At 49.6% G+C, this 27,902-nt stretch overlaps 1 protein-coding gene across 3 annotated transcripts in view; it reads right to left on the bottom strand.

Annotated features, from left to right (window-relative positions):
• LOC146808613 (NACHT, LRR and PYD domains-containing protein 3-like) overlaps positions 1 to 27,902 on the bottom strand; it is an 879,818-nt gene that overhangs the window by 713,088 nt on the left and 138,828 nt on the right. For all 3 annotated transcript variants that reach the window (XM_085623637.1, XM_085623636.1, XM_085623638.1), the window contains one exon: positions 5,812 to 5,922. In XM_085623637.1, coding sequence (XP_085479763.1) covers positions 5,812 to 5,922 — 111 coding nt within the window. The remainder of the gene's footprint in view (positions 1 to 5,811; positions 5,923 to 27,902) is intronic.

Raw genomic sequence — 27,902 nt, forward strand, 5'->3', positions numbered from 1 at the left:
TGACAAGGGCGTGCGTCTGATTGGTCTGCAGTCTTCTGGTGAGTTTCTTGTTGATCCCAGCATAGAGGATGTTCCCATGGTTCAGCTTGCTTGTGGCAAGGGCGTGCGTCTGATTGGTCTGCAGTCTTCTGGTGAGTTCCTTGTTGATCCCAGCATAGAGGATGTTCCCGTGGTTCTGCTTGCTTGTGACAAGGGCGTGCGTCTGATTGGTCTGCAGTCTTCTGGTGAGTTTCTTGTTGATCCAGGCATAGAGGATGTTCCCATGGTTCAGCTTGCTGGTGACAAGGGCGTGCGTCTGATTGGTCTGCAGTCTTCTGGTGAGTTTCTTGTTGATCCCAGCATAGAGGATGTTCCCATGGTTCAGCTTGCTTGTGACAAGGGCGTGCGTGCTGGTTTTATGGGTACTGATTGGGAGCCATTTCTAAATCTTCAACAGCATCTTACGGATATGGAAACATGAGGTGGTCATGGGGTCGACTTGGGTGGTCATGTTGAGTTTGCTGTTGATAACGATCCTGAGGTTCTTGGCATCGGTGTGGCCCTCGCGTGGAGTCCCACGGTGGAGTACTCTTCCAGACCATCATGACTTCAGGCTTGTAGGTGTTTAGCTTCATCCAGTGGATCATTTAAGTAAAGAGGGCATTTACCTTGATCCTGGACTGGGCATCGTGTCAATGAGGAAGAACATGAGTTTTGTTCCATTGCTTAATGCTGTACTTTGGTGTTGAATTGGTACTAATAACGTGACATTGTTTCCCAGGGAGGGCTACCAGCAATGAAACTTAAAATGCAAGGAAGTAATTCTATCAAATGCGTCACAATATGCCTCAAAGTTTGCCTTTCTTGCTGAATAATTTAGTCAATACTGCCGCATAATTTGTCCCTCATAAGCCTCATAATTCAAGAGCTGTAGACAGGGCTCCTTCCTCAGGAGGCGGGTACGCATCTGCTGGTCAGATATCAGAGGCCAATATAACCTAACAGCTCTTTTTCTTTTAAATAGTTTCTGTTTTTATGAATGCCGAAGATGAAACATTTTTAGAAAAGAAGCATGAAAACAGTAAAGGCCCCACTTTTACCCTTAAAAAACATCCCACTTGGACCATACAGTTCACATTTAATGATTATCAACAGTATTTCCTAATTGAAATGGGAGTATGATGATCTTAGAAAGGTGCAATGGAGTAGTGTCCAGGGCTCTGAAGCAGTTATAAGATGTTTTCAGAGCTTTTCATTGCTTAAAAGGACATCATTTCTGGTATTTATCTCTTCCCATGGGCTTAATTGCTTGGTTTAATTTGCAAGAAGAAGTCACTCTGAGTGTCATTCATGTGGCACTTGAATGTTACTGCCTGAGGCCTGCCCTGCTGCCTGAGGCTTGCCCTGCTGCCGAGGCTTGCCCTGCTGCCTGAGGCCTGACCTGCTGCCTGAGGCCTGCCCTGCTGCTTGAGGCCTGCCCTGCTGCTTGAGGCCTGCCCTGCCTGCTGCTTGAGGCCTGCCCTGCCTGCTGCTTGAGGCCTGCCCTGCCTGCTGCCTGAGGCCTGCCCAGCTGCCTGAGGCCTTTCCTGCCGCTGGAGGCCTGCCCTGCTGCCTGAGACCTGCCTTGCTGCCCGAGACCTGCCCTGCTGCCCGAGGCTTGCCCTGCTGCCGGAGGCGTGCCCTGTTGCTTGAGGCCTGCCCTGCTGCCCGAGGCCTGCCCTGCTGCCTGAGGCCTGCCCTGCTGCTTGAGGCCTGCCCTGCTGCTTGAGGCCTTACCTGCTGCCTGAGGCCTGCTCTGCTGCTGAGGCCTGCCCTGCTGCCTGAGGCCTGCCCTGCTGCTTGAGGCCTGCCCTGCTTCTTGAGGCCTGCCCTGCCTGCTGACTTAGGCCTGCCCAGCTGCCGGAGGCCTTACCTGCAGCCTGAGGCCTGCCCTGCTGCTGAGACCTGCCCTGCTGCTGAGACCTGCCCTGCTGCCCGAGGCTTGCCCTGCTGCCCGAGGCGTACCCTGCTGCTTGAGGCCTGCCCTGCTGCTTGAGGCCTGCCCTGCCAGCTGCCTGAGGCCTGCCCTGCTGCCCGAGGCCTGCCCTGCCTGCTGCCTGAGGCCTGTCCTGCTGCTGAGGCCTGCCCTGCTGCCTGTGGCCTGCCCTGCTGCTTGAGGCCTGCCCTGCCTGAGGCCTGCCCTGCTGCTGAGGCCTGCCCTGCTGCCTGAGGCGTGCCCTGCTGCCCGAGGCCTGCCCTGCTGCCCGAGGCCAGCCCTGCTGCCCGAGGCCTGCCCTGCTGCCTGAGGCTTGCCCTGCTGCCCGAGGCCTGCCATGCTGCCTGAGGCCTGCCCTGCTGCTTGAGGCCTGCCCTGCTGCTTGAGGCCTGCCCTGCCTGCTGCCTGAGGCCTGCCCTGCTGCCTGGGGCCTGCACTGCTGCTTGAGGCCTGCCCTGCTGCCTGAGGCCTTCCCTGCTGCTTGAGGCCTGCCCTGCTGCCCGAGGCCTGCCCTGCTGACTGAGGCTTGCCCTGCTGCCCGAGGCCTGCCCTGCTGACTGAGGCCTTCCCTGCTGCCCGAGGCCTGCCCTGCTGCCTGAGGCCTGCCCTGCTGCTTGAGGCCTGCCCTGCTGCTTGAGGCCTGCCCTGCTGCCCGAGGCCTGCCCTGCTGACTGAGGCTTGCCCTGCTGCCCGAGGCCTGCCCTGCTGACTGAGGCCTTCCCTGCTGCCCGAGGCCTGCCCTGCTGCCTGAGGCCTGCCCTGCTGCTTGAGGCCTGCCCTGCTGCTTGAGGCCTTACCTGCTGCCTGAGGCCTGCTCTGCTGCTGAGGCCTGCCCTGCTGCCTGAGGCCTGCCCTGCTGCTTGAGGCCTGCCCTGCTTCTTGAGGCCTGCCCTGCCTGCTGACTTAGGCCTGCCCAGCTGCCGGAGGCCTTACCTGCAGCCTGAGGCCTGCCCTGCTGCTGAGACCTGCCCTGCTGCTGAGACCTGCCCTGCTGCCCGAGGCTTGCCCTGCTGCCCGAGGCGTACCCTGGTGCTTGAGGCCTGCCCTGCTGCCCGAGGCCTGCCCTGCCTGCTGCCTGAGGCCTGTCCTGCTGCTGAGGCCTGCCCTGCTGCCTGTGGCCTGCCCTGCTGCTTGAGGCCTGCCCTGCCTGAGGCCTGCCCTGCTGCTGAGGCCTGCCCTGCTGCCTGAGGCCTGCCCTGCTGCCCGAGGCCTGCCCTGCTGCCCGAGGCCAGCCCTGCTGCCCGAGGCCTGCCCTGCTGCCTGAGGCCTGACCTGCTGCCTGAGGCCTGCCCTGCTGCTTGAGGCCTGCCCTGCTGCTTGAGGCCTGCCCTGCTGCTTGAGGCCTGCCCTGCCTGCTGCCTGAGGCCTGCCCAGCTGCCTGAGGCCTGCCCTGCTGCTGAGGCCTGCCCTGCTGCCTGAGGCCTGCCCGGCCTGCTGCCTGAGGCCTGTCCTGCTGCTGAGGCCTGCCCTGCTGCCTGAGGCCTGCCCTGCTGCTTGAGGCCTGCCCTGCTGCTGAGGCCTGCCCTGCCTGCTGCCTGAGGCCTGCCCTGCTGCCTGAGACCTGCCTTGCTGCTGAGGCCTGCCCTGCTGCCTGAGGCCTGCTCTGCTGCTGAGGCCTTCCCTGCTGCCCGAGGCCTGCCCTGCTGCCTGAGGCCCGCCCTGCTTCCTGAGGCCTGCCTTGCTGGTTGAGGCCTGCCTGCTGCTTGAGGCCTGCCTGCTGCTTGAGGCCTGCCTGCTGCTTGAGGCCTGCCTGCTGCTTGAGGCCTGCCTTGCTGCCTGAGGCCTGCCTTGCTGCTTGAGGCCTGCACTGCTGCTTGCAGGAGAAGTAAACCATCTATTTGAACCCAGTACTACCAGACCTTAAACCCTGCACCTGACCTGTGCCCCTAAGTGGTGCCCTCCAGTCCTGGACCATTGGAAGTTCCATTAGAGGTGCTGCTCCTGCCCAACCCTAAAAGTTGGAACTTAGAAAACTTTTCACCAAATACTGACAGACGACGTGGACCTACCTGCCTGTTATCTACCCAAGGTCCATCACCAGTCGGCCTGACTACAAGGAAGCTCACACTACGTTTGTGTGTGCAGCGGGAAATCCTGTTTAAAGGCACATTTGAGTGACAGCATCTGGCCTCGTGGAGCTCTGAAGATTTATGACTTCCCAAAAATGTCTAAGTCAAAAGGTAAAAATCTTTGAAGGGCTCGGAGGCGACAGGCTCCCCATCGAAGAGAACAACCTCCCTGGCCTCTCTTGCTCTCAGCATTTTCCCGCCATCATAGATGGCTTCATCGAGACTTCGTCCAGCGTACCCCGACAATAATGACCCCTTCTTGGCCACCGCCTGCCACCTTGCCCTGCTGAATTCTACCTCTTCCTGGACTTTTCTTCAGAAATATTTCTAAGTCTGAAGGTAGTCTGAGACCGTGCCCAATCCATCTTGTGTATTCGACCTGTGCTCCATCGTAGTCAATCCAAACTTTTGACTTTGCCCTGGTCTCGCATGCCCACATCCTGGTGGCTGGTGTTTTGATCTTTTAGCTGCTATTTTAAACTAAGAACTTAAAAAATTCATAACTCTGGCTCTACTAATTGGACTTATTTCATTTCATTTCATTTTCGTGTAATTTTATTTAGTAAAATGTATCCTACTTTTCTAAATTGGTTTGAGATTTTTATTCTGTTTGTGTGCTGTATAAATACTTTACAGATTGTCTCCAAGTTAAGACTGACTGCTTTTGTGCCAACATACTAAAGGGTTAGGCACAGCATACTTTAGTGCAGGGGTCTGGAGCTTTTTCTGTAGTGAGGGCTATTTCTGATCAGTGAAAATCATCATGAGCTACTGAAGGCTAAACAACGAACGCAATGCTACCAGAGCTAGACACCCCTACGCCAGCTTTATTGCCTTTAAACCTAATGCCCATAGAGCCAACTACTCGGGTTTAAACAAAATACTTTGACTAAGGGCACTATTACCGTGATGCCTTGTGTGTCAGTGAGAGCGTGGTCTTTGGGGATGTATGAACATGTGTGCATATCAATTGAATATATTTGTATGGGTAACTGAGAGCCTGTGCCGTATGTAGTGCAGCACAGGACATACCTTTCCCCATATGTGGCACCGTTACATGCATAACACAAACATACAATAATTCTTTTTAAATGAGAGAAATTTATAGTTCAGAAACAATTTCTGCAAAAATGTTCATAATTTGGAACATTGTTCTGCACTTTAAATTTCTCTCATTTTAAAAAATGGGTTTATACTTATGGCACAGTGTCTACTGGCCACTGGGAGTAAGCGGCTTGCTGTTTGTTAATGTGACACTTTGAAATGGGAGAAAATTAAAATGAAGACTTAACTTAATCATGAAGGCACTTTTTGAATTGTATCCCATTTAAAAGCATGCAGAAACATCATTGCATTCACAGCTCCAATACTGAGTGGGACAAGAGATTTTATTTAAGTGTTAAATAATCCAGTGCTCCAGTTCTCCAGCTCTGTGCCCCAGCCTTAGTCATGAATGTGTCCCCAACACTGCTCATTATCAGGCCCTGCTGTCTGCAGCCTCAGGATAATAATATAAAATAAACACAGTCTTCCCTTAATTTGAAAAGAAAAGTATGGCCTTATGCTTATGTAAGAATGAACGCAAGGCTGTGCGCTACTCTAAGGGTGTCTGGGAGCTACAGGCTGCTTGTGATCAGCTGGTTGGATACACCTGCTTTAGTGCCTTTTGTGGTTCACCCTGACAAGGATTGTGGTTGCTTCAAGAGGGTCTCACCCCTCTTAACTAATAACCCAATCTCATCCTTCTCTGCCTGTTGGTCTGCTGTGACAAAAGTATCACTCACTCACCTGACTTCATCCAGCAGCAGCACCACCTTGTTTGAGAGCCGGATTGCTTCTTCGTTTTCAGTCTCCGGTCCAGTGTCCAATTCCCTCTCCTCTGGTTAACATCAGGAGTTCCTGGAAAGAAAAGGAAGAGGGTAGGTTCACTTTCATTCCACTGATTATCCAGAAAGACTGAGTACAAAATCAGTCATCGAAGAAGACTTCTTCCTGAAACCTCTGGGAACTAAGAGCTGAGAGGGAATACATTGTTACAGACTCTTCGGTGTGCAAGAAACACCAGAGAGAAAGTTGGAAACCTCAAAACTACACTCTAAGCTGTGCAAGTTGATGAATTAAAATATGTAGCAATTACATGATTTAGAATAAATCTGTTCTAACTAAATGTAATTAAATAATGATTGTTTTGTAGATCGGTCTTTATAGCCAAACCTACAGACAACTCTGTAAGGATCACCGGACGTCTTCACCAGACCCTTCACAAGGGCCATCCCACATACACGAGCAAGTAGAGCACAGGTAAAAAATCGCGAGATAAAGGTTAAGACGTTAGTTAGGAATATCACAGCCTCTAAGGGATTCAGAACAGCACTACAGACATGACCCTCTTCCCTAGTGCCGCCTAGTCTTCCTTCTCGATTTGGAAATTAACGATGAGTAACAAAGGCAGAGCATCAGCGGCCGGGTCCACATCATGTCTGCAGAGCCACAGCACGGACGCAGAAGGTAAGGATCGCGCTGTGTGATCTGACAGTCTGCTATGATACCAGTATCTCATTGAGATCCAAGACACAAAGCTTACGGAATCATTATCGACCACAGGCTGCACGAGTAGCCCCTCTCATCCCATTGATCTGTCACAATACCAGCATCTCACTAGGATCCCAGAGCTCACTGAACCTAATAGCTCCTTAGTCGCTGTTCTCATCATGTCGGTCTACCATGAAATCGATGGCTCCCTAGGATCTCAGACACAGGACTTACGGACTCTTATATCCCCTCAGTGGCTGCTCAGTAGCCTTTCTCATCTCGTCGGTCTGTTACAATCCCAGATACAGAGCTCACTGAGATCCCAGACACAGAGCTCACTGACCATTATAGTCTCTCAGTCACCCCTCAGTAGCCCTTCTCATCTTGTCGGTCTGTTACAATCCCAGATACAGAGCTCACTGAGATCCCTGACACAGAGCTCACTGAGATCCCAGACACAGAGCTCACTGAGATCCCTGACACAGAGCTCACTGAGATCCCTGACACAGAGCTCACTGACCATTATAGTCTCTCAGTCACCCCTCAGTAGCCCTTCTCATGCAGACGGTCTGCTACGATACCAGTATCTCACTAAGATCCCAGACACAGAGCTCACTGACCATTATAGTCTCTCAGTCACCCCTCAGTAGCCCTTCTCATGCAGACGTCTGCTATGATACCAGCAGATCACTGAGATCCGAGACACAGAGCTCACTGACCCGTATAGTCTCTCAGTCACCCCTCAGTAGCCCTTCTCATCTCGTTAGTCTGACGTGATATTAGTATCTCACTGACATGACAGATGTCATTGACACCCACAGCACTCAACCCCCCTTCTCATCCTGTCAATCTGCCACCATACCAGTATTTCACTGACTTCCTAGACATAGAGCTCACTGACTCCTATAGCCCCTTAGTCGCTGTTCCTGTCAGTATGCCATGATACCAATGTCTCACTGAGATCACTGATCCTTGTAGCCCCTCATTCACCCCCGGAGCCCCGCTCATCCCCTCAACCTACACATCAGCATCTCACTAAGTCCCCAGACACATCACTCACTGAGCAGACGAGCGCTTAAATACTGTCACTGCACAAAGCGGAATTTAAGAACTTCTACCACAGGGGGCTACTGTCCTAGTGCTAGAGAAACAATGGGGGCAAGGCCGCTACTCACTTATGCTCTTGGTTCAAAAGTTCTCGGGTGAATTTCAATTTCATCTGGTTTTGGATCTCAAGGGAGTAAACCAAGTCATACATCATCAAAAATTCAAAATGGTGAGTTGACCACGCATTCTTCCCCTCATCTGCCCTGGCATGTTTCTGGCTTCTACAGACCTGATGGATATCTACCTTCATTTATCTATGCACCCGTCCTCTCAGAAGGTTTTGCGATTCTTTGCACTGGGACACCATTTTCAGTTCTGTGTTCTTCCTTTTGCCCTCTCTCTGACTCCTCCAGTCTTCACAAAGACCATGACTCCTTTGGTTGGTAACCAGCATGTCTTGGGGTTATTGGTTCCCCCTATCTTGATGAGTGGCTCATTTGCGCTTCTTCTGTTTTGAAGGGTCTGCAAGCTGTCAAGATGGTGCCAGTGGCTGGAGTCTCATAGGTTTCTCCTCAATAGAACAAAGTATTCTCAAATTGTAGTTCATAGGGGCCCGGTGCAACACCAAGCTGGGGAGGGTATTCCTGCTTCTCGCTCACCTGCAGAAACTCAGGCTGTGGCTCCAGGAGCTCTCAGTCTCCAGGAGGCCCGGCTCAGGAGTGGTTGAGGGTACAAGAAGACATGGCAGCTTCCCTGTGCCTGGTGCATTGGTCTCGCCTACACTTGTTCCATCTGGTGTACTACCTTCTGTCGAGATGGAGTCCGATGTCACAGAACTACAACTGTCTGTTACAGTTTCTCCAGCGATTGTTCAGAAGCCATGGTAGTGGCTAATCCTTTCCAATCCCGCAGTCGGAGTGCCTCTATCTCCCCCGCTGCCTGGGACTATCACTACAGATTATAGCAGTCTGGGCTGAAGGCTCTACCATGATGAATCTAACTTGCCAGGGACTTTGGATAGCATTGGAGGTGAAGATCTCTTCGAACTGGAGGGAGCTGGTGGCTGTGCTCAGAGCCCTTTGTCCTTTGCCCCTCTGTCTGACTGTCAAGTATGCGGTCCTGATAAGAACGGGGAACCACATCACAAGTTTTTACATCAATTACCAAAGGGGTACCCGGGCTCATCTGTTGGCTGCCCTAGCAGAGCAGGTCAGGTTATGGGCAGAGGCAAACCTTCTCTCCCTGATAACGATTTGTCTTCTGGGGAGGCATGCCGATCGCTTGAGCCGGACTTTTCTCTCGTCTCTATCCCAGGCCCTATCACCTCAGATATTTCAGGAGCTCGCAGTTCACTTAACATACCATGGCAGGACTTGTTTCTTTCTCTGTATTTTTCCCTTCTTCCATGTCAGGAGGCCTAGGAGTGGACGCAAAGAGTTTCCGATGGCCCAGGGTCTCCTCTATGCCTTCTCTTTTTTTCCACTCATCAGCAAAGCTTTATCAAAGATCCGAGGCGAGGGGGGGGAGGTCCTTCTAGTCGTCCCACACTACAATTCACAACCTTGGTTCCTGTTGCTGTTGGAGTTTTTTTTTTTTTTTTTTTTTGAAAACCTTTATTGACAGTTCAACAGAGAACAAGTATGGGCCTACAACCCCCCGGGGCCGGCCGCTAATCAATCAGAGCAAAAACAGGCAAGTGTAGACACAGGCAGCACATCGGGTAGCAGAATCGTGATGCTAATACTGTGAACAGCGTAGGTAGGGCACCAGGAGAAAAAGGTTTTCGTTTTATAATGAAACGAGGCAGAAGGATCAGGTGCCAGACAATTTTCAAACAGCAATTACAGGTATGAGGAGTAATAGACGTAAACGATTTACAGCAATCTATTAGGTCAATGGCGCAAACACAAAAACATCAGGATGAGGAAGAATATCATAAGCAGTTGCGCCTGCAGTCCCCCGCCAGAACTCCCGGAGAACACCCCGCAAATTGTGGTACACATGGAGCGGCAACGAGTCATAGCAAAGGAGGCGTATCACACTGATCCCAGAAAAAGAAAAACAAAAAGAATCAGAGAAGAAAAAGGAGGCCATAGAAAAAGAGATAAAAGACAAAAGAATCCCCTCCCCCAACCCCCCACCCTGCACCTCTGCAGATGAGTACGCCCCCCCCCCCAGCAGTGTGCCTGTCGCCCTGGAACCAGACCCGAAATATAGGAGAATAGGGAAAAAGAAGTAGGAAAAGAACCCCACCAGACGGGGGGGTAGAGAAAGTATTAATAAACTGGAGGAGGGCCTTCAAAACATACCCCCGGCTTCTCCCTCCCGCACGGTAAGTTTCCCCCAAAGTGAACAATAAACAGCACACAAGCGATCTTCTCAAAGAAAGATGGGGAGCATTATGCACCTATTATGCTGTTAGCTATGCCAGGAGAGCGCGCAACCCCTGAGCCCGCCCGTCCACTAGATGACCACCCCTGAAGGATCAGCCTTATCCCTGACCACTCTTTGGAATTCTGCCCATGCCTACCCCTCGACCCAGCACCATATCCGACGTTCCAAGGTAGAGGATTGTCCAAAAACGTCCGAGACGCGACGCACACAGGTGGGGTGGAAGTCTCTGAGCATCAACACAGTCCGCAGCGTGGAGAAACAGGCTTCCCAGTGCTGCCCCAGGATATGCACTGCACTCAAGGTCCAGGAAGGCAGAAGCAGCCAAAGCAGACAATAGTTGCTGGAGTTGTCCCTGGGTCGCAGGAGGGCACGTACGGGACGAGGCTACCACATCCCACTCAGGTCCAATGCCACCAGGACAAATCAAGCCCTCAGCCGGACGAACACACTGTAGCATACTGGCCCGAGTGTCCAGCCGTGCACTAACCTCAGGGGTGGCCGCCAAAGTGTCCTCCTGTGCGCAGTGTGGGTAGTCCCTGTGCACGTGCGGACAGGCGGGCCGCCATTGCCCCAACGCCGACGCCACACCGTCGAGCTTACCCCCCAAGACCCCGACACCATGAATCCAGGAGGAGTGAAGAGCACCAAGGGCCTCGAGGAGGTCGCCGTATCCCAGCACAGCTCTCTGCGATCGCGCCGCCACACTCCCAAAAGTCGCACTCTCACAAGCCCGCTGCGACCCAGCGGACAGGATGGTAGGCTTCATCGCAACAAGATGGCCGCCAAGTATGCCCGACCCTCACCGGGGCCGGGACCCTGGGACAAGTGTCTCGATGGCCACGTCGCTGGTGACCGGGTTCCGGGGGCAGGCGAAAAGTTATCCGTTGCGTGGTCACGGGCAATAGTCGTCCCCACTACGGACCCGCTCCCGTAAAAATCCGGGGGCGGCCCGCAATGATCAGGGCAGGATACGGGCGGCGGCCGGGCAGCTCACCATCAAAGGCAGGGGCAGCCACCGGAGGATCTGAGAAGTGCACCCACGGGCATGCACTCGGTCCGCTACACTTGACAGTAGAAACGACCACGACGAAATGTAGGCCGAGTTTGGCACCGCTCCAGTGGACCGCCTCCGCCCAGTCACAACAGGCCGCTGTTGTTGAACTGCCACCCGGCCACGGCGTCCACCTGAGGTCCCGGCTCCAGGGCCGCACAAGCCGCAAAGTTCAAATGAAAGTTTCTCCGGCGATACCGCAGCCAGAAACCTCGGAGTCACACAGTCGGGTGCCACTCTCCTTCAGAAACACGACCGCGTAGCACAGGTTGAGGATCTCGTGCAGGATATCCGTGCGGGATGCGGAGGTTCACGGAGCCGGGAGTCTACGCTGCCTTCCCGGTCGCCATCTTGGCTCCTCCCCCCGGAGTTTTTTGATTGCCCCATCTTCTTTGATGTTTCTAGAATTGCCAGATTTGTCCCTTCACCGTCTTTCTCTGGGGGTTTACAAATGGAAAGGTGGAGATTGGATTATTTAGGCTCTTCAGACATTGCAGCCTCAGTTCAGAATTCTAGGACCGGAAGTACACTCAAGGTCGGGGGGGCGGAGCTTGCCAAGCTAGGAAATGGCCGCGCCGTAGGTGAGCTCTCCCGACCAAGCCACAATCCTGCAATTATCCTGTGTGAATAACCTACAACCTGCTCTACAAACCTAACGACCACACGGTGGAGAAAACCAGGAAGGCAGTCAGGTGTCTTTTACTGCTCCTCATCTGTCTGAAGTACCACAAAACAACGCTGCTAACCTCACTGAGCAGCGGCCTGGAGCCCGAGGTCGCAGACATCGCGACTCAACCACTACGCAACTCCGGTGCGCAGCTGAGTAGTGCAGGCCCGAGAACGTAATCGGTGCCAAAATCCTGGTGAGGAGTGCGGACTGCGGATAACCAAACGCAATCATTTCCGCCATCATCTGTCCGCGACTAAATTGCCTGTGGTCCTCGACGAGCAGAGAAGGGTGAGAAGGCTGAACCGAGAGCACCCACACCGCAACGTAACCAGCGCGCAGATCCGGGAAGTGACCTGGGTGGTGTAGACCCGAGAGCGACTCTGGCGCCGACTCACCTGGTAAGAAGCGCCAACCAACAGCAATCATATTCCCCTTCTACCCGCTGATATACTGCACAAGATTACCAGCGAGCGTAACCTAACGGAAGGGCTTGACCGTGATTGCCCACGCCAGCAGCGGGGAGAGCCCGTCAGCGACCGCCTCGGAGTCGCGATCCTCAGCCATTGCTGGAACTGTGTTGTGCCCCGGTGATGAGTGCAAGGGACTGCACCGGAGGCACTCGGCACTCAAGTGCCACCTTGACAGTCAGCAGGTATAGAGCAGGGTAGAGGAGGTACAGTGGGTAGCGCGAGCGGCCCATAACCGCGAGTCTCCTTAAGCGCAAGAAGCTCACAGGCGAACCTGGGATATCGCACTTCCATTGATCTACGCATTGCACTGTAACCCATGGGGAGGCACACCGCTGCTGTCTGGGGATGTGGGGATAGCGTATGACCATTGCATAAACATACTGAATCCCATTTCCAACACGGCAAGACGCAGCACTGTGAGCATCACGCTCTGTGGAATCATACCCGGGAGGTAGGTGGCCGCGAGCTCACTGCGGCCGGCCCCCTAGATCACCCTGGACTTCTGGCGGGGTGGCACTGACTGGAGGCCTGAACGCCAACTCACTCGCTGCGCAGTGACTACACCATGCCTGCTGTCCAGATTGCTGACCCAGACTGGCGGACTGCTGTGGTACCTCGTACCCCCTCAGGGCAGTGCCCAGGCACGATCTGCTTAATCTACACTAAAGGGCATGTACCCCTAGAATCTCACTGTGCCAAAGCCCTCCTCAGAACGCCAGTAAACAAGCCATTATGGAGCATTGCGCGCTGAGATACTCTGCAAACTCTTGCAGCTAGCACAACTGCTTGTGAATAAGCAGCAATCAAACTACCCAGACAGTGTAAGTGGAATGGGGAAACCGGATAAAAACCAACCCAAACTAAATTTTGAACAACAGCAAAAGGCGGCAGAGACGGGTGCAGAGGCCCCGGAACAGACCCATGGGAGCACGACCTCACCAAGCTCTGAGGCGGCAGTCAATGTTCGCAACGATACAAACAACCCTGTCCAACATTGATGGGAAAATAGACTCCTTGGCTTATCGCGTTGATGGCATGTCGGAGAGATTGGACAAACATACAGAGCGCATAGCCATGGCAGAACGCCCAATATCGGAAGCAGAGGACTCTCAGTATCAACTTGAATTGAAACCGACAAAAGCCGATAAGACCCTACAATCACTTTTGGCTAGAACTGAAGACCTGGAAGCCAGGTCACGTTGCTGTAATCTACGCATCATGGGAGTGGTGGAATCGACGCGGACAGGGAATATGGAACGGTACATTGAAATTATATTAACCTCTCTCCTCGGCAGAGACACAGTCTCCGATGTATTCATAGTTGAACGGGCCCACAGGTCTCTTGCACCACCACCGGCGCCCGGAGCGTGACCTCGCCACATAATCACTAAAATCCTGATCTATAGCGATAGAGACGCCGCCCTTCGCAAAGCCTGGGAACTAAGAACTCTAAACCATGAAGGAATGAATATCTCCATCTACCCTTACTTCACGTCGCAAGTGCAAGAGGCACGAAAGAAGTTTCTGGATGTGAAAAAGAAATTGAGAGAAAACAACATCCCCTATGCAATGATATACCCTGCCCGCCTGAAAATTACAGAAGAAGGTAAAAGTACAATCTGCAACGATCCTTAGGAAGTTCTTAAATACCTACAGCTGAAACACCCGCAAGCTCTTCGTCGTAAATCACCGAGGGGAGCACTCGCTGAACAGGACCATACCTCAGATGTTGAATAACGGCTGTATCTCGTATGACTTGGTGCTCAGAACTATGTAGTAGACTGTGCTAGTCTCACAGGACTCATACATTTCATGTGATATCCTGAGACACTTCGTAATTCCTCTGATATATAAGTGAGGCTGAATGGTTAATTGTTCTAGACCACTGTATCAAAATGTTCAACCTATGTGTCCTCCACTGTGTGGGTAATTGACAGTTATAGTTAAAACACACTTTTAAAATGCATTTATAATACAATGTGCTTGTGGCACGGTCCCCCAACTGTGTTATAGTTGGGGTTGTCGGCTGGCGGCGGCCGCCCTCCTGTGTGTACCACAATCCCGGTTTCTTGTTTTCATAATCAATCCGGGGACGGGACTGGGGAGGGACCGCTTTGTTAGTAGTTAAAGGGAATTGTCTTTGCCATAATTGGGATTGCGAAGTGGGTGGGGGGAGGAACGGGACGGGAGTTTGATATATTGGTGTGAGAAGTTGGCCTGGTATATGCTGCTCACTAATTCTAGTGATCACCTTGTACCATGCCAAGCAACCCTTATGGTGGTGGTTGAAGTCAACCTTAATAGACCAGCTATCCTAGTGGTAGCGTGGACAGTGCAGTCTGCAGGCTAAACTCTTGAGGGCATGTGAAGCCAGCTGTTTTACCATATGTAACCTCCTTGAATACCAAATGAAAGGACACCACACAGATATATATTCAAAATATATATGTATTTATTTACTAAAAGTATCCCCTATACTCTTTATGAGCACAGAAGCACATTCGTTAAAACAAGGCAGTGTTTAAATATACAAAAGTTGCACAATTATGGATGGGCCCGGGTGGCCCGCTAAACCATATACTAAAATAGTGGTATAAGAACCACAAATGGAAATTAAAGAAGGCCTAGGGCCTTGGGATTCGCAGGGACGACAAGGAGCTAACTGTAGTTAGTGACCAGGAGGCCCACAGGATGCGTGTGCAGTGTGAAATGTTACACGCGGGCACCTATTGATTTCAATAGGTGCGTGAAAGTCACAAAGTTAAAGGAAAAGGAGTCTTCCGGGTGGACCAGAACCTAACAACTTGAAACCTAGACACTAGAGATGTATCTCTACCCAAGAGCACCGGAGTGCCAGCGTTACCTCACCCACAGGATGCGGGTGCATAGGGGTCAAAGTGCTTCGGGTTTCGTCGTGCAGGTCTATGGAGCCGGAGGATGAAGATGCTGCAGGCGGCCAGGCAGGAAGAGTTCCGGTGGATCCAAGGATGGATCTGAAGAGTAGAAGACCTGTAAGCAGAGGGGACAATGTTCAAAGTCACTAGCCAGTGACTGGCGGGGAACCAGGAAGGAACCAGGCGATGTCGGGTGCCAACAGGTGAAGAAGGGAAGCTTGTCTCCACAGCCACGTGGAGGTGAAGGGATCGACGACGACCAGGAGTCACTCACGAGCTGTCCCACGAAGGCTCTAGCGGATGGCGGTGTCGGCTTCTTGATCGGAGCAAACAGGCCTTGGCTAATGCAAGCCACGCAGGAATCGATGCAAGCTTGGGGCTCTAACCAGCAAGGTCAGAGGGGCTGCTCCTTTTCACAGGAGCAAGAGCCAGTCTGGAGCAACCAGACCAGCGGTGTTGATTGTAGATTTCGTCGCCAAGATGGCCACTACCCAACGGGCCAGTAACCGAGAGGACGCGTCGAGTTGCAAAAAGCAAAAGGGCCCCACGCAGATCTCGTGGATGCTGGAGGGCTGCTCTTGGTGCAAATGCTGCTCGGTGTTAGGGCTTCTCAGGGCCCAAAGCACAGCATTGAGGATGCCTCAGGTGCTGCGCAGTCAGCTTGTCGTGGACACTTCAAGATGGCCGGTCCCACGTCTCTCGGTGCCTTAACGGGTCTCTTCTTTGCAGGGACTGTGGATCTGGCTCAGACATGTCTGGGAGTCTGGGTCTTGTCGGGCTCTGGGCTCGGTCTCCGGCGGGAGGCGGCGGCAAAGCAGTTGTTGAGTTGCTGGATGGTGCCTGTATTCACAGGGTGGTCACTCCTTGGCCACAAGGGAGATTCTCTTCAGTCTTCTGTGCAGCAGAACGTCGAAGTCCAGTAGTTCTTCTTTTCAAAGTCGAGTTTCAGGATGATCTGAAGTCTTGGGACACAGCTCCTACTCTTATTCCAAATCTAGGGGCCGGATTACCTGTTAGGTCCCTCCTCTGGGTGGGACCAGGAAGGGGGGTGGCCCACAGCTTCAATATGTCAAAAACTAGTGAAGCAAAAAGCAAAAATTTGGGGTGACCATAGGATAGCAGACCCTACTCTCCTACACAACCCCCCCCAAACGCAGGGACATTAAACTAGCCTTGACCAGTCTCGTCTTCATGTCCTAAGTGAAAGTACCTGGAGAGTCCATCTGCATTCCCATGGTCAGTCCCTGGGCAGTGCTCCACTGTAAAGTCCATCCCCTGTAGGGAAATGGACCACCTGAGTAGTTTGGGGTTTTCACCCTTCATCTGATTTAGCCATAAGAGGGGCTTATGGTCGGTCTGAATCTTGAAGTGAGTTCCAAACAAGTATGGTCTCAACTTCTTCAGGGCCCACACCACAGCAAAGGCCTCCCTCTCAATAGCTGACCAACGTTTCTCTCTAGGGGTCAGCCTTCTGCTAATAAAAGCAATGGGCTGAATTGGTAGTTGTATCTTTGTTGGGGTCTTATGTTCATGTACGAATAAATATCACACCTTCCAGGGTAGTATACGTGAGTGATGCTAAGCAATCACAAACACACGTAGCGTCAGCTCTATTGGGCATAATTGGAAATACAAAGCTCACACCCAACGGCTAAAGCTACACCTTTGCAATTCATAACGTGGAATGTAAGAGGCCGCAATAGCCCCAAAAAGATTAGGCAGGTCTTTGCCTATCTTGACAGATACCGTGTCGATGTAGCACTACTTCAGGAAACGCATTTGCTTAAACATAAAGCAGATAGATTTGGTCAAAGATGGGCTGAGTTTGTGGCTTCGGCAACTTACTCTTCTTATGCACGAGGGGTCAGACCATTATACGCAAGGGCACTCACTTTCTAATAGACCGGACGATCATTGATCCGCAAGGAAGATATGTCATTGTTACGGGTGTCCTAAGAGGCACCAAAGTTGGTATAATTAATGTGTATGGTCCGAACATGAATGATCCAGACTTTTTATGAATCTCTGGGCACAGATACGTGACCTGCCAGACCTGGAACTGATCTGGGGGGGGGGGGGGTGGGGGGGGGGGGAGACTTGAATGTGGCATTGGACGATACACAAGACAGATCTCACAATACCACAGAACATCATACGCGAGCAGTCTCAATTATATTAAATGGCATGACAGAATTCCGCATGCTTGACATATGGTGTATACGAAACCCAACAACACGGGATAGCACCCACTCGTCAACAGCAAATAACATTTGGGCGAGGCTGGATTATTGGCTCCTCGCAAGCCAAGCCGCCACATGGGCTAAGGACATAATTCATCTTCCCAAAACACTCTCTGACCACAAACCAGTTTTATTAGCATTATTGATTCCGACGTACACACCCCCTCCATTTGTGTGGCGTTTTAATGCCAGTGCACTTCTAGATCCCAACTGCAAAGACATAATACAAATGGCAATACAAGATTACTTTGCGAACAATGCCAAATCAGTCGACAGCGCAGGTACACTATGGGAGGCCTTCAAGGCAACTTTAAGAGGCATCTGTATAAGCACGAATGCCGGCATTTTGAGGGATATCCAAACTCAACTGGAGCAGTGTGAAGGTCGTATAACAATACTAGAAGCAGAATATGATAAGACTCACAGTGCACTCACCCTTGGCAATCTACGGGATGAAATAAATCAATATAATACACTAGCGGATGATGAAATCAAATATACCTCCCGACGCCATGCGGCACGTAGGATGGGAGAAGGAGGGAGGCCAGGTAGAATGCTCGCACAAAAAGTGCACACAGAGCATAAACAGCATAATGTTATACAAATAGAGGATGACAATGGGCAGCTACATTACGACACTCATCCTCTTAATCAGTGTTTATTATAACCCCCATGGGCAGGGGGCCACGGACTCCAGGTCACTGCTGACAAGCCAGTTAGAAGCCTTACTTTTGCATTACCCCTTACTGGACTCCATCATCCTTGGGGATTTTAATACTCACAACATAGGGGCCACCCAAAGGCATCTCCCTGGGGCAGCAAACGCCTTCAATGCTTTAATTAAATCTTATAACTTGGCTACCGCTCACGTGGTCTATTTAAAAACTCATCCAATGGCAGCCGTAGCCCCCACTTTCAACAATCAAACAACGATTGACTACATCATTTTAAGTGAACATCTTCAACCCTTACTGTCAAATTATACAGTTCACCCACGCAATGAAAGCGACCACGCCGCCCTAACAATCACCCTGAACCTTACAACGGAACCCCGTCCTAGGACGAACTGCCTCGGGGCTTCCACTGGTGAAGAGCTGTACAATCTTCCGAGACGAATCAAATGGGGGCCCGTGCCGGCAACCAAGTTCGAGGCCTGGAAACAAGCATGGGAAGGCTGGCCATTAAGTCCCAACTGTGGGGGCGTTATAAAAGAATGGGACAGATTAGCTCCGGACCTAGCCCTTGTGCTTCGCGACAAACCAGCAGGCCGTGCACGATCATATGTACCCCATAAACTAGGAACCAATATGGCTATCAAAGAAAGCGCCCGATCATTAAATGCCCTACGCAGAACATACAGAAAAACCGGCTCTGATCAAGATAAAATGCGATTAAAAACAGCCGCAAAAAATCACTCAAAAACGGTGTGGGCGGCAAAGCGTGATCACTCAGATGCCCAATGGCTGAAGATTTTTGAATTGTTAAGACCCTGTAAAACCCAAGAATTCTGGACCTATTTAAACACCCTGGCCCAAGGTCATAACCACAGAGAAAACTCACTTGAAGCAGGTTCCTGGGTCAGACACGTAGAGACATTATATCAAGACGACCAACATAGCCCCAACCCAAATCACGACCACGCTGGGACTGGCGAATCAGACTTCTCTGCCAAATTTAAAGTCGACCTTGAGACCGCTTTAGTTACCAGAATTCTAAAAAAAATCAGACACAACGGAGCTCCGGGTCCTAACGGCCTGCCCGGATCCCTGTTCAGGGCAAATATAGAATTCTGGTCCGAGACTCTGACGTTCCTCTATGCAGAATGCCGCCTCCTGGGGGATGTGCCAGACTCCTGGAGAGGGTCACTCCTTCATCCGATTCATAAAAAAGGCCCCAAATCCAACCCGAACAACTATCGCATGATTGCTCTACTGGACATCGAGGGCAAGGCCTACGCCAGCTCCATCTTAGCAGAGTTAACCCACTGGGCAAGTTCCGAAGGCCTTTTACCATTCTTTCAAACCGGTTTCAGATCAGGAGCATCGACGATTGATAATATAATAGCCCTTTCTTATCTGGTCCACCAAGCAGTCAACCGTAAAAGTCTCCCTCTCTTCGCCTGCTTCATTGATTATTCAGCTGCGTTTGATGGTGTAGACCGATCAATCCTTTGGAAGAAGCTGACACTTTGGAACATCAACCCCGGGTTGCTGAAAGCAATACAATCATTATACTCTAAAACTTGGGTCAGAATTAAACTCTCCAACACCGCAGCAACAGAGAAAATAAATACAGATCGGGGTCTAAAACAAGGGTGCGTGCTTGCTCCGCTCTTGTTCAACCTGTATACCGCTGATATGGGCCAAGCCTTGACAGGAGCAGCACTGGCTACGCCAAGGATCGGGGACACAAAGATACAGCTTATTCAATACGCTGACGACTTGGTACTCCTAGATCATACCAAAATAGGTCTACAAAAAGCCCTGTCGGCTTTGGCAACCTACAACGTGGCCCACAAGCTGGTGGCCAACCAAACTAAATCCAAAGTTGTCATCTTCGGCCATTATCCAAAAAAGAAATTAGCTAGATGGAGCCTCGGCCAGTTGACATTGGAAAGTGCACAAAAATATAACTACTTGGGCGTCTGGCTCACAGAATCAGGGCGGCCATCTGCTCAATTGCACAAAATCCAAACGAAAGGGAAATGCATTATTTATGCTCTTTGCAAACTACAAGCCACCTTGCACAGCCCAACCACGACGGCCATCCGGAGAGTTTTACGTGCAAAACTAATGCCCGCCCTAACCTACGCCCAACTAGCATTTCCCGGAAAACTATCGAAAGAACTGGAAAAAATACATTGTAGTGGCCACAAAAGGCTGTTCCATCTACCTGCGTGCACCCGCAACACATTAGTGCGCTTAGAATTCTCTTTGAACCACCAACTACTGGAAGAGCTGGCCTTTCTGTGTAAATACTATTTTCTCACAACAGCGGCCCAAGAGAAATCTATGAAGGCGGTTTTAAAACACATTTTCTGTGTACCTGGGAACCCATGGTCAACTGCACTCGCAGCTGGAGCAGACCAGCTTAAACTCGCCCTGGAGTCCTGGAACCCCAAGATCATTAAGTACTCCGCCATCAAGTGCACACTCAAAAAACAAGTTCGTATTCACTCTCGCGCCTTAGATCTGGATCAATTGGATAAAAAAGGCCTGCACGAAAGCCAAACCTTGCCACAAAAAGGGTTCAACTCTAAACCTCACCTTACGCAGGCCGTGGGCAGAGCAGCCCTACTCAGGATCTTAGCATCCAGATTACATCCTCTGCCACTTCAAGAAATATATAACACCAAACTGAGAACATTGATGAGCAAGGGCTGCCGGCTCTGCGATTACAAACACGAGTCACTGGCTCACCTCCTATTTTGCTGCCCCGCCTTGCGCACAGCCCGCAGTTTCTATCTACGGCCAATTTTATTACAACTGGGTACCCGCACAGCCAAGGAGGCGATTCATAAATTGTACACATTGAACACAGTAAAAGATATGGCCTCGTTTGGCAAATTCATGCAACAGACTCGAACCCTGCTGACGACTCCACCACTTGGAGCCTCAGTCAACTGCAAGCCTGCCTGATGCCCATGGACTTTTAACTATTGTCTTCTTTTATTAGCTGATATTTTCCGTTTTATGCTAAAGTTTTATGTTATGGTTTTAAGTAACCAGCAATAAATACTCATTCATTCATTCATTCATTCATTCATTCATTCATTCATTCATTCATTCATTCACTCAGGGCATACTGAACACATTCGCAGAAACATACGGCGACTTCTATAGGACACAACATACAGCGCTAGGACCTGAAATTCTGAATTATATTGAAGACATAGCACTGGTTTGGCTATCAAATATGCACCGTGAATACTTAGCCCAACCAATAACGGAGGAAGAGGTGCAGTTGGCTGTAAAGACACTGCTCCATGGTAAATCACCTGTCCCTGACGGGTGCACTGCTTGAATTTTATAAGGCATATCCGGACCTGCTAACTCCGCATCTGCTTGAGATATACGACGAAGCCTATAATAATAAAATCCTCCCCCCATCGCTACGTGAAGCGCTAATACTAGCACTCTTAAAACCAGATAAAAGACCTGAACAAGCATTGGCATAGCCAATAGGTCTCGCTTTTGGGACCTTATAAGTATTTAGTTATGCAGGACAATATCCTTGGTGCAACAACATCAACTGTTGCATGGCTAAACACTTATAAGGTACCAAAGGCGAGACCTATTGGCTATGCCAATGCTTGTTTACCTTTGTGTGCTTCTCCCCATCCACTCTGTTGCTCTCCCTCGTGTGCTGCTTTTCCTGTCCAAACTCCTTTGTTTCCCCCAACCACCACAATAATTTTGAAAAATTTGCTGCAGCCCCGTTTATGCCTGAAAAAAAGCATGCTGCCTTAAAATAAGTTTTTTGCTTATATTCTTTTAAATTTGTTGTTTTTAATTTACCAAAATAAAAAAATGGAATCTGCGCCACTTTGTAGATGCACATGCATAATAACTCGTGCGTGCCTATGAAATAAAACATTGTCACCGTATCACTTTTCACTGTACCATCAACCTTTATACAATAATTGATATTACTTGATTCTGAGATAATATCTTGCTGCAATAAAATAAAATGCATTACATTTATAAATAATCCCTACTTGTAAGAAAGGTCCTTTAAGAATCTAATGCCGTGCAGGTCAAGGGCTACACTTCTCCCATGAGGACCATTTGTGCCTTTAATTAGCAAAATTATTTCACCTTTTTTTATTTAAGCAATGCTGCAAATGATCTTTCCGGTGCTGCACTGCATCACCAAAAGGCAATGGCAAACCAGTAGGAGCAAAAGACGAGATCTATTGGCTTTGCTAATGCTTGTACTTAAATACCCTTGGCAAGTAGGACTTCGCTCTATAAGAACTCTGGTCCTCTCAATAAGCAAGAAATACCCCCATATCACTTATAACAGAGAATTAATACCTTACATTTGTGACAAGAGGAGTCACATGTATTAAAGTGACCTCAGAGGTACCTTATAAATGAACTAAGGCAATTTGCAAAGTACAGCAGAAATTGAGATTGTTTTACTTTATAGACACAAATGCTGTCCCTCATATTAATAATTAATGTGGGTTCATGCCCTGCTGCCACCAGCCTAACTGTTTCTAATATCAAACGATAACAGAAAGAGGCACCTTAAAAAGACACCGAAAGGCAACTACTCTTCAGTCAATTTGTAAAAATGTATTAGTGATTAATCATTCCAACAGCAGATTCGCATTGTCATTTTTTACCATAGTTCTTGTTAAAGCCCACTGTAATATACCGACACCGAGGAGTGAGTAGGGGCAGGGAGAACACAGAAGGAAAGGGGCGGGGGAAGTAAGAGGTGGAAATGGGGTGATTGAAGCCTCGGCGCCCCGCGAGCATAGGAAGTATAGCCAAGAGGAGTGTGGGCAGAGAGGAGGGGCTGGGGAGAGAAAGGGTACAGTGAGGTGAGAGGAAGGAGGGAGCAAGAGATTGGGAGGAAGGATGCTGAGGTAGGCGGGGCTGTCAGAGTGAAACCAAAAGGAATGAGGTGCAGAGTGGGGGCCAAGACATGCGCGAAAGTTAATTGAGGTGCGTGCGCGGCGGAAAACGGCAAAAGCAGACTGGCGAGGGGTGTGCGATCACCTCTGCTCGTCATTGTGCGCGTTACCGCATGCTCCATGCCAGCCAAAAGCGTGTTGTAGGACTTTTAAAAGCGCACACAATAAATGTCTTGCCGAGCAGCGCATGCTCTGGCTCAGGTGAGACCTAAAAAGCAAATACATTGACTGGAGTTGAACCCCTGTCTGGGTTTCTCGAAGCAGAACATGTACGGAGTCCTTTAGCACTTATGTTGACAAAGTACAGAGAGAGACCTCAAGAGTGAGCTATTTTGGTCTTCATAGCTAGTAATGAAGTTTGCTGCTCCTACCTCACCCTCACCTGCAGGCTGAGACAAAACTAGAACATTTCTGCCTAGGCTCTGGCTTCACCATACCATCTGCAGACCAAAAACACACAGTTGAATAGGTGATCAGCCTCAAGAGTATCTCCCTACCCAAGGAGACCGTAAAACGAGACTGACTGAGGACCAGAAGACAATGCAGTGGGGGCGTGGGGGTAGATTAATGAGAAAAGGACATGAACCTACGAATGGCAACGTGCAGGTGAGCATCAGGGTTACCAGTTCCAAAGCAGGCACAGGAAGCCATAGAGATGAAGAGTTCTTGCTCGTCAACCACCCGCCCACCATGCTGTGTGTCTGAAGAAGCTGGGAAGAGTGAAAAGCCTAGAGTGCTGTGAAGCTTCCAACACTAGGGGTCCTATACAGGATGCATACTTCTTTGGAACCCTGCAAGCACTAAATCTTGTCCAAAAGTTGCCAGAGGCTAGTGAGCATGCACCAGCTTAGAAATGGTGCTACCATGACCAAAAATCCCATAATATAGCCAACTGAAGCTTCTATTGGCATATCCATGGAAACTAGAATCATGCAGTTCTATACTCTGGCATATGGAATGACCACCCTTGGCACAAATTGACCACCTGCTAAATAATGTGCAGAACTTAATTTTAAAAGTTACTAAAAAGCACCCACATGTAGAACTGTGCTTCAAGGATTTATTACTAGTCATATTTCAGTTGTTGACTAGTATCCATGTGTGCAACCAAAGAACTGGTGCTATTAATAGATCGTTAAATGACAATACAAGCACAGAATGTACCTCATTATGCACAATAATAGACTTCTTTTGCTGTATAATTTAGCTTGCCCTGCATACTGTGGTCCAGAACTACTGCATAAACTAGTAGCACAGTATCGTAACCAAGGCCTCTGCAGCCCTCGCAGTGGGAGGAGGCCCCGAGCTCCAAGTGTCGTAAATTGGCTGCGATTAAATTAGCATTTGCAGAATCCATCTGGTATTTAGAGGCTATCTTGTCAATTGTGGGGAATCTATTCTGTATTTCTGGTAGCCATTTTGTTTGCCATGTGCTCACCAAGAGCTGTTTCCTTCTTCACTGTCGTTTACCCTTGTGCTCTGTTTAAAGGACTGGTTATACTTGGACTCTGCTACTCTGCGCCTGCGCAGAGGAATCTAACTGTCCATGCATCTGTTTTTAGCCTGTAACTGTCAGGATGTTTCTACCAGAGTCAGCAACTGCTAGCTCCTCCTGTATTGTTGACTGTGCATTTCTATATGACCTTATATGTACATAAAACCTTCTCCTGTACTTGTACCGCCCTCTTTTAAGCCCCTGTGTGGGTATGAAAGGACCATGCTCCTTCTGTTCGGTGTGCTACTTCACTCAATACCGAAGGGTGCTGTGTGAATGTGGTTCCACCTCATGAGGTTTTATTAAACTTTGTTTTTTCTATTCCAGTTTCTGTGCCAACTTCTTACCAATAGTCTAAGGACTCTGTGCAGAGAAGGGCGAACCCCTTGCACTGGTAGGCCTAGCTGAGTTCTAAATTCTACAATTGGCGCCCAACCCGTGGGGCTCATCGATGACTCGGATGCCCAAAGGATTGGTCGCGACGAAAGGATTGGAATCTCGCTCTGGACGCGATCGCTGCCCGATGAGACCCGAGTCTTGGCACCCACGGCGTTTTTCCTTTCTTTCTGATCTGACCATCCAGGTGGCGCCGGTCCTCGACTGAGATCTCTTCTGTTGATTCGCCGTGCAGTGACCATTTGGTCGATTTTAGAACTTGGCAGTTGGAACCTGGACACCAAGTGATTGGTAAGTGTCCTTCTGCGGCGCTTGCTGTTGGTTTTGATGCCTGGGATTGGTAAGGTAGTTTAGTAACACTTACTGTGGCTTTTGGGACTGCGGATTTTGTGTTGGCCAACTTGGTTTGTTCTGTTATATTGATATATGGGTTGCAATCCATATAGGCAGGTAATGAGGAGATTTTTCTCTATCTGAATTGATTTGAACGGCACATCGTACTAAAGGTACCTTAAGTGCTCCTTTGATTATAATACTGCATATTCTGCACTATTTTTGGCATGCCTGTTTTTAGCACACTTCGTAGGATGTGTTGCTTTTGTAGTAGTCCTAAATTACTTTTGGATGAAGCACAACCGGCCCCCCCGGAGGGGACGCCTAATAGGGATATGTATATTAAGTATGGTCTTTCTTCCATAATGTACAGCGCATTATGGAATAAATACACGCGTAAGGATCCTGAGTTGCGTTGGCCTATGTATGGGTCATTTGATTTACGAAAGATTGAGTATGTGGAACAATGTATGTTTAAGCGAAAGACTAGGCAAGATATGTTTGATTGTGTACGAATGTGGGAGAAAGAAGTGCGTGAACGAATGAAGCATGAGCAAGCCTTGATTGAAAAAGAACAGCGGAAAAGCGTTTATGTGAAAACATCAGAGCTGAAGAACAAAGAAATAAAAGAGTTAAAAGAGAGAGAAGATAGGGAGCGCAATTTACAGGTAACTGGCCAATACTCTGTTCGGCAGCCCCTTTATCCTATACTTAATAAACCACAAGATGATTCCTTATTATTAGATCGTCCTCCACCTCCGTATACTGTTCCGTCTGCCCCTCATGAGTAAGATGAGGACTCTAGTTTGGAGGAAGATAAGACACGAGAAACTCGTTCTATGTTGACTGCTGCGCGTTCGTCTCAGCTCCGATCTGCTGCTCGTAAAGCAGTTCATAGTACTGACCCTGTCTCTGAAATTCTAGATAGTATGAGAGGGTGGTATGAAAGGGAGCAGCTGTATTTTACGGAGGTGTTTGCCGCAGAGGTCCTTGAGCTGTTTAGGAAATATTCTGAGGAGTTAGAGCCTAAGGATATAGCAGATGATTATAAGCAAATCCGTGATGGTCTTTTTTGTTTTCTCCCAGGTGGCTGATACAATCAGGCGTTTGGTTAAACTGCGTGTTGATGCAGTCCGTTTGCGAGAGGAGAAAAAGGCTGCGGACGTAGCTGCACAGACATCTCAGACCGGCATGGCACAAGCTTCTACCTCTGGAACAGATAAGACTATGATAGTTCATGCGAAACCTATGCGGGAGGCCGCGCCTTTGTATGTTCCTCCTAAAGGACAGGGTACAAGTGATGATAAGGCCTCTATTGATGCAAAGGGTTATTTTATTTATAATTGGGTTTATACTCCTTGGAATAGGACGGATGTTATGGCACTTAAAACTGCATTGCCTGATCCACGGAAAAATCCAGCCGCTTTTTATGAGGAAGTTGAAGGTGCTATTAGTTCTTGCACTATGACTTTGCCTGATATTGATTTATTTTTCGGATTGATATTACCACCTGGTATGTGGAGAACTGTTCGTAAAATTGATGATCGTGTAGCTTTTGGGGCGTTATGGAGAGACTTAGAACAAATGGATGCTGAAAGGGAACCCGCACAGAAGCCATGTCAGTTAATTTTAGATCTCCCCGCAGCTATATTAGTTAAGTTCAAAACGATTATTCCTCCTAAAAAGATAGATTGGACTGTTTTAGCATCTTGTAAGCAAAAGGCAGATGAATCGGTCTCTGATTTTTTTACACGCCTTGAAGAAGCATTCCACGATTTTAGTGGCCAGTCTTTGACAGATGACACAGGCAGACATCTGTTTGTCGATAAATATGTCGCAAGCCTGTTGCCAGGAATAGCTAGTCGCCTAAAGGTCAGTGAGAGTTCATGGACTACCTCTTCCCCGGTTTCCCTCTTGACTATGGCTCAGTATTATGAACGCCAGGAATTAGAAGCAAAGGGTAATGAGGATAAAAAGACTAAAGAATTGAAAACGAAGATTATGTTGGCCCAGGCTTATGGTCCGCCTTTTAGAGGTAGTGATAGAGGTGGACGTGGATCTTATGGTTCGTCATTCCCTTCTTATACCTGTTCGAATTTGTCTGCTGACCAGTGCGCGTACTGTAAGAAATTTGGCCATTGGGCTTCTGATTGTCCAGCACTGCGTGCTCAGCAGTATACACGTGGTAGGGGACAAAGGAGAAATCGTCCAGGATATTCAGGGCCTAGAGGAAGTACAGGTGATCGTGCTAGGTTTGATGCTAGTATACGTGGGCAAGATGGGTTCAACACCTTTGATAGACGGAATCAATATCAAATGTCTGACTACGTGCCATCTGATCTTCAAGGTTCTGCTCACGCATAGGATTGCCTAAGATGGGGTAAGGAATCAGTTGAAGTTCCAGTAGATCAGAGGGGTCCCTATGTCACAGCAAATGTTCTGGGCTCCACTGATCAGTTTCTGGTTGATACAGGAGCTACTCGTAGCGCCTTATCTAAACAATTGGTTCCAAGGGCTCCCCTGTCTGGCTTAACCATTACATTGATAGGTTTCAATGGAACCCCTTCCCTTAGCCCATTGTCGCAACCACTTGCATTCCATGTGGATACATTTACTGCTCCATGTCCATTTTTGCTTTCCCCGAACACACCAGACAATATTGTGGGTCTTGATATGCTTAAGTATTTCAGGGCTACGATACGATGTTCTCCAG

Source organism: Triturus cristatus, chromosome 8 (assembly GCF_964204655.1).
Source record: "Triturus cristatus chromosome 8, aTriCri1.1, whole genome shotgun sequence".
In the NCBI taxonomy this organism is placed as follows: Eukaryota; Metazoa; Chordata; class Amphibia; order Caudata; family Salamandridae; genus Triturus; species Triturus cristatus.